Source organism: Lactuca saligna, chromosome 6 (genome assembly GCF_052625555.1).
Source record: "Lactuca saligna cultivar CGN05327 chromosome 6, ASM5262555v1, whole genome shotgun sequence".
Classification (NCBI taxonomy): domain Eukaryota; kingdom Viridiplantae; phylum Streptophyta; class Magnoliopsida; order Asterales; family Asteraceae; genus Lactuca; species Lactuca saligna.
Window position 1 is genome coordinate 170,988,321 of NC_136422.1, and position 8,172 is coordinate 170,996,492.

An 8,172-nucleotide genomic window follows, 5' to 3' on the forward strand; every position below is an offset into this window, starting at 1 on the left:
AATGTGTTCCACCAAGTCATTGCAAAGATTGTGAAATGTTTTAGTGCAACGTATCTATGCTTTGGTGTTTATATACTCTTCGCCACCAATTTTTATTGGTTGTGTCTTTAGTATGGTTTCTTCCTCGTCAAACGCACATATCACTCTTCCTTCGTCTTCAATAATCATATTATGTAATACAAGACATGTATACGTGATTTCTTGAAGTTTTTCCTCGCCTAAATAAGCTGCTAGTTTTTTTTCAATATGAACCACTGTTTCTTTAGAGCTCCAAAAGCATGCTCAATATCCTTCCTAGCTCTTTCTTGAGCTCTCTTGAATTTCTTTCGTATAGAACCATATGGAGCTGTAAACGATTTAACAAACACAACATACTCAGGATAGATTACATCGACTAGATAATAACCATACTTATATGTCGTTCCACACACTTGAAAAAAAGAATATGGTGTGGATCCATCGTATATGTTGTTAAATATTGGTAAACGATTAAGAACGTTGATGTCGTTAATCGAACCAGGAGAACCAAAAAAAGCATGCCAAATCCACATATCTTGTGATGCAACTGCTTCAATTATGACCGTTGGGTGACCATGATCACCTCGGGTAAATTGTCCATGATATGCTGTAGGGCAATTTTCCCATGCCCAATGGAGACAATCTAAGTTTCCTAGCATTCCAGGAAACCCATGCACACTAGCATGATGAACTTGCAATTGCAGGATGTCATTATGTGTAGGCTTACGTAAATATTTTGGACCATAAAACTGAATCACAGTTTTGCAAAAAAAATGGAGACTATCTCTTGCGATCCTAGCAGACATCCTAAAACTTTCGTCGAACGCATCAGGCGTAATGCCAAATGCTAACTGACGAAGTGCAGTCGTGCATTTTTGTAAGGCAATGAAACTGGGTGTACCTTTAGCATCGTAGCGTTGTTGGAAAAAACTGCACTCCCTCGTTACATCTTCAACTATACGTTCAAATAAAACTTTAAGCATTCTGAAGCGCCTACGAAAATAATACCATTGATAAGTGGCATTCTCTACAAAATAGTCTTGCACCAAACGTTGGTTGGTTTTTTCACGATTTCTGCAAATATATATTCGTGTTCTCCGTTGAGAACTTGCAGCTGCGTTGTTACATACAACGTTGTATGTTTGTTCCGCCATTTGAAAACACGTAATAGCGGTATCAAAAATAGTCTGAATTTCTTCAGAAGATGAAGAATATGACATTTTTGAGAGAGTGGTGATTTTTTTTTAAAATTTTGAGAGAGCGAAGAGATTTTGTTGTGAAAAACAAATGAAGTTGATATGTATATACATAGAAAAGAAAAAGTAAAAAAAAAAATAATTAAAAAAAAAATTAAAAATTAAAAATTAATTACCCAACAACCGCTCAATCATTCCATCCACCAATCACAAAACGTGACACTAAAGGACCGCACTGCGGTCAAAACCGCACAAGACTGCGGTGTTCGTGGTCCAGGTGGCACGAACCGCAGTCCCAAACCGCAACCACACCGTGCAGCCTTAATCGAATGACATCAGTATTTCTATAAAAGAAACAATGCTATTTCAAAAACATGTATGTATATATATATATATATATATATATATATATATATATATATATATATATATATATATATATATATATATATATATATATATATATATATATATATATATATATATATATATATATATATATATATATATATATACGATCCGGTAGAATTCGAAATTTTAGAAAACTTACAATACAAAAATTACAGACCATCGAGATAGGTGTCTATAGAAGTAATGAACCATCTTTGTTTTAATATTTTGTATGAATTTTATAAGATTCTTGTTTTACAATATTATTTAATGAAACGAAATGTGAACTATATCCACTGACCCATTCAAAAGCCTTTTGAGTAGCCATGAATAAAAGAGAGATATTATCTTCTATACATACTTTTGAGGGGACATAAATGGAGTGATAACAAATGTTCAATTATGTGTGCACGTACGTTTGTTCCTTTTAGAAAATATAAATTTTTTTCTAGCTAAAACGTGACCCACTCATTCATACTTAACAATTTTACGATTCTACCACTTTAAAAATCTTAGTTCACTTTTACAAGTTTTAATGAGTTTCACATGTTTGGCTTCTGCCTTTTTCATACTATTCACATCTATACAATTAGATGTGAAAATAATCCATTCTTGATGTAAACATATGTGTAATAGCTTAACAACATAAGATCTTTTTATTAAACTAGAATTATCATGGAAATATAGGTTGCGAAAAAACAAAAAAGAAAAGGTTATCACGCAAATGGTAAAAGTAGAGATCGAATTACAAATGGAGGCATTGCGAACTTGTGATTTACAATAAATTTAATAATTCAGATAACTCTAATATCTAAAATAATTCATATAAATTTTTATTGGGGTTTTTAGACCTCTACAATATATTCATTTTGAGAAATTAAAAATTACTTAGAAAGCTAAAAGTATTGTAAGGATGGTAAAAAAATATCATTTAACTTTCTTTTTTTATTATTATATCATAAAACTTGTTGAATTGTTAAAAAACCAACATTAAACTCTAGATTCACATGTTGATTTGATATTTTTATAAATGTTCAATAAACCTTTTTTGGCAAAAAAAAAAAAAAAAAAAAAACGCTATTAAACTTTATAATAATTCATGCATGAAACATGAAACATAAACATCTGAATGCAAATGGTTTGGTTTTCGGTTTATCACAAACCGCTTCATATATCACTACACTGAATCACTATTTATAGCGAATATATAATTTTTTTTTAAATAATAGGTAATTATATTAACTAGAGGAAGGCCCGTCGTGTCGTTCACACAACTTTGGATGGGGCTGTTTCGATTGAACGATGTAAGATAAAGAAGACAAATCGGTTTTGTAAAATTTGAAATAGATAATGATGCCTCTTTATAGATTTGACAATATAACAAACATTAAAAAGTCACAAAATAGCAATGTACTTAGCTTTTGACTTTTGTAATGAACATGAGAAGATCGGAATGATCCATTAACAATTTCATTCCTTACTTAATTCCATCATACCAAAAAAGACGGTGTACTTAATCTGTTCCCACAAATCCATTGTCTCATAAGTATATAATTGCTTCTTTCCAGCAAATGGTGATAATATATCTTGATACAATCTAACAAAATATTTACTAGTTGTCCTTTATGAGAAATTCAATTTATATAGATTTTAAAAGCGTATATAATATTAGCATTATTTTAAGAACAAAAAAAAAAGGCATGAAGCATATATACAAGATCTGACGTTGTTGCCATCGGAAGGATATTATAGCATAATAGAGTGTGGAGTTGTGCTGCAATGGGAAAAAGTTGAGAAATAGCAACATACTTTTACTATTTTGTTTATTATAGTATTCTACTTTAAAAAAAGTTTATTATTTTATTATATTATTAGAAATATACCATCTATACCATTATATTTTCAAATTTACTTTCTTATAGGACGTTATATTTTAAAAATTAACTATACTATAGAAGAGAAAATTTCTTTGCATTTAGATAACATTATTAATATTGGGTAAATTTTCCAAAGTAAATGTGATATAGTTCTAAATAAATTCAAAGTGATACTAATAATGTTCTTGACTTTAATATAATCTTGAACCTTTATTTTGAGCAAAAATATATAATACCTTTATGTCCAACCAGTGTTGCAGAAATCGGCCTAATCGGCTGATTAATCGTTAATCGGACCTCTACCGATGAGATTTATTGTTAATCGGTTACTATAATCGGGTTTGGTCAATGCAAGTCAATGTCGAAATTAATCGGAATTAATCAGACCTAATCGGGTTTGGTCAATGCAGGTCAAAGTCGGACCTAATCGGATCTAATCGCCGATTAATTACTTATTTTGAAGGATTAAAGTTAGATTTATAAATTTTTGAATAATTTTCTTAATAGTTAATGATCCCCGATTAATCCCCGCCTAACCGGTTAATCCCTAATCGCTAGTCCACCGATTAGAGGCCAATTAGCGATTTCTGCAACCATGTGTCCAACATAAACACAATTGAGTAACCTTATAAGAAACCAAACTTTATAACAATAATTGGTTTTTATAAAAGTATTCTTACAAAAGTTCCGGGTTTCTCTATATAATGAAAAAGTTCTTTTGTAACCGAGTCAACAACTAACTTGCCAAACTCGCTAGCAGACTGAGCAGAAACCTGCATATTGCAACATCAAATTCAATCTTAAATTTAGAGCTTTTATTAAGACTCAAGAGTAGACGATTAACTACATAAAAAGCTCAAAATTTATAACTAACAATGTCCCCATCCCACCATATCTCTTATAGGCATCTACGATAATCAAACAATTACATCATTTAATGACCCATGTATCATGTTATAACACAAATTCAATCATTTAAATAAGTTATATGACAGATTGAGCTAACCAAGCATTTTTGGTTGAGGAAAGCTGCAGCAGACATGACAGTTTAATAAAAACATATATGACTGGAACACATAGAATACAAGTGTCAGAAAGATTAAACAAAATAAACAAAAAACCACAATATATTTATGAACTACTGCTCAAGTAACCAGTCCATTAGCTCAATTGCACTTGATGTTAGGTCGGCGAGAGATGTGGGATGCAAATATGAGGTTCGCCATAAAAAAAGATTTCACGTGATAAAAACTTTTAAAAGCAAGTTACCATTTTTTTTATCATATTTTATATTTTTCATCAAGCAAAAACGTTCAGAAGAACCTTACCATTTTCTTATCATATTTTTATTTTCACAATAAATATATTATTAATATATTACCTTATTGAAAAGGGCAATGAACTATTTCCAACTCATTGAGCATTGTTATCTTAAAATAAATAAATAAATAAGGGATAATAAGGGTAAGATACTTTTTGAAATATACATATTTACTCTTTATTCTTTTTTTTGTAAAATAAACCCTTATACTTTATTAATATGTACACATTAGGTCATTTTCACCGGATTCTACAGGTTTTGCTGACGTGGAATAGTTTATTTTACAAAAAATAAAAAGAATAAGGACTAAATGTGTACATTTCAAAAAGTATCTTATCATAACAAATCATTTTCCCTTTCTTTTATTTTGTTAAAATAAAATACCTAGGTGGCATCCACATATCCACAACGAGATTTTTCCAACTTTTATTCATCATGAAAAAGAGGGAGAACCCCGATCTCCGATGACTCCTTTATGTGTTGCTACACATCACTGGTAGCAAGGAGGAATGATGGCAAAAATAACAAGGTCGAAGGGGGAGGCAGGAGGAAGTATAGACGGTAGTTGGCGGCGAGGAGCTGCTCTGGTATCCCCCTCATCGATTCTTTCTTCTTTTTCTGGCAACATATCTCAAAGATGGAGGCAAAGAGAGACAGATCAGAGAAACACAAGAGGTAAAGGGTGTTTGGCTGTTGTTGTTCGACCGGAAAGAAGAGAGATGAGAAAGAGAAGGGTCAACACCCTTTTCTTGTTGCTGGAGGATCACCCACCTCCGGTGACTAAGCTAATTAATTGATATTTAGTGCCACTTGTGCTTCCACATCAGCAAAACCTGTAGAATCCGGTGAAAATGACCTAATGTGTACATATTAATAAAGTATAAGGGTTTATTTTTCAAAAAAAAAAGAATAAGGATTAAATGTGTACAATTCAAAAAGTATATTACCCTATCAAGTCATTTTCCCTAAAAGAAAATTCGTATATGACCGGTATATCGGGTATAGCCGGTCACAAGGATTGCATTGTTACAAAAAATAAAGTATAAGGGTTTATTTTACAAGAAAAAAAGAATAAGAACTAAATGTGTACATTTCAAAAAGTATCTTACCATATCAAGTCATTTTCCTAATAAATAATGAGTTACACTTTATGAAGACAAAATATTATTATATAGCACCAATTATAAAATATGTGCTTTAACTAAAAGGGCTCTTACTTGCTATTACCACCATAGAGTACACATTTGTTACAAATGTCACTTCTTATTAAGCAATGTTTTTGATGAGGTCATTAAGTTTCTAACAATTGCATTTATTATAGCTAAAATTATAAAAATTAAAAGAAATTATGTAAGAAGTCTTATCTACTTACCTTTAAGACTTCAGGGAAATCATTTGCATATGCAGCTAAATCCTGCTCAAACTTTTCCAATCCCTTAATAATTAACTATATTTTTTTATGCTAATCACTTAAATTGTATCTACAAGAAGTTTATTTATGTTTTAGGTAAATAATATAAAGAAGCAAAAGAATCATACCAATATATCGATCTAAGGATAAAAGAAATGACAAAGCTTACTAATAAACATGCCAACCCACCATGGCTCCAACAAATAACCATAGGCTCCTGAGCCTTTTCTATAATTTGGAAGCACTCAAAACAACCATATGTTACAAAAAAATAAATAATCATTTGGTTAAAACATTCAAAACAAATTACAAAAAAACAAAAACAAAAATGTTTAAATTCAAACTAAATTGTTATTTACTGTATTTACCACCTAAATATAGAAAATGTAACAAATAAAAATATATCATTTAAAATCATAGAGTTTCAAAGTACAATGTCTTAATTAGGAAAAAATTGGTTGAGTAATGCTATAACTGGGTAATTTTTAAGAAAATGGAAGCATGATGTTGAACAATAATCCTATTCTTGTTGACCCAACAACCTAATCTTTCTTTTACCCTAAAAAATATGTGGTGATTCCAGCAAAGATTGTGGTTAATAACCTCTAAATTTTGTTCCTATTGCATCCAAATAGTTATAGAACTTAGTTGTTATTATTTTTTGAAAGAGAACTTAGTTGTTATTTTTGCATAAAATCTTGATAGTTGTTAAATACAAATATAATGATGAATAACAACAAATGAAACAACCTAATCCTTTGAAAGTCACTACTGTTGATATTAAAATTTTCTTGGCCAAACGAATTTACAAAGGCCAAGATTTCACAAAACAAAATGTAGTCAAGTACTACTTTCGGTCAAACTATCAAACCTGAATTATTCCTCCAAGAAGGCTGACAATATCATCCTGATGCTTATGGTTTTTTAGCAGGAACATAATTCACTGATTCGGAAAAAAAAAAAAAAAAACTATATTCAACTAATGAATTATAAATGGCCCCTCAATTCATAAATTTAATAATTTTGTAAATTATTTAGTTCTTTGTTATCATCTAATGTGTGTAAGGATAGGTAACTATAGCATAAAATATCATTGTTCTTTTCTGTACCGTCCCGATCCTCAGGTATTGTTCAATTATAGTTTCTTGGTTTTGGCCCTACTCGACAAGTCGGTTACCGTAATCATCGATTAGCAGCGGGATAGGATCGCAAATTAAGTCACTGACTCGGCGAGTCCACTAGTGGGACTCAGCGAGTAGGAGCTGGCAAGTGAAACCCTAATTCCCGGGGTTTGTGTCCCTATTTAAAGGAGCCTTAGCCTCCCTTAGGTTTCTTTACAGTCTTAGAGAGTCCATGATTCGAGTGTGTGTGCTTTGTTGAGTGTGTGAAGCTTGATTTTAAGATTTTGAAGGAGAAGGCTTGAAGGAAGAGGAGGTTGGAGCAAGTAAGGTGGGGAAATCAGCACTATTTTTAGTTGTCATCTTCCAGAGGTATCCTAAATTACCATCTCTACTATGAGTTTTCCTTTTTATGAAGTTCTAGGGTTTTCTATGGACCTTAAAGGTTGATAAGTTGAACAATGAGTTAGATCTGAAGTTATAACTTCATATCTGAACCCTTTCTAAGCTCTAGAAACATAAAGTCTCAGAATTGATCATGTATGAGGTCCCTCTTGGGCATGAAGCCCCATTAAGAGCTTAGACTTGGCATTTAAAGCCTTAAATGTAATGCATGTACGTAAAGTTTGTGACTTTACGTAATAAGTATGCCATATAAGCCTAGATCTATGAATTGGAGCAACTGCATAGCTCAGAATAAGTTTGTGTGGAAAAAGACTGAACAGACTCGGCGAGTCACAAGGATGACTCGACGATACTGATGAAGGAAGCTGTGAAACTCGACGAGTTAGATGAACAACTCGGCGAGTCCGATGAAGAAAGTCATGAACTCGACGAGTTG

General features: G+C 31.6%; 1 protein-coding gene across 1 annotated transcript; it reads right to left on the bottom strand.

Annotated features, from left to right (window-relative positions):
• Positions 1-230: 230 nt before the first annotated feature.
• On the bottom strand, positions 231-1,238 carry LOC145003128 (uncharacterized). The gene has a single exon (XM_078962268.1). The coding sequence runs from the start codon at positions 1,236-1,238 to the stop codon at positions 231-233; it is 1,008 nt and encodes a 335-aa protein (XP_078818394.1).
• Positions 1,239-8,172: the final 6,934 nt, after the last annotated feature.

Excerpts from the sequence above, each read along its gene's own strand:
- LOC145003128 (XM_078962268.1), bottom strand. The coding sequence starts at position 1,238 with ATGTCATATTCTTCATCTTCTGAAGAAATTCAGACTATTTTTGATACC.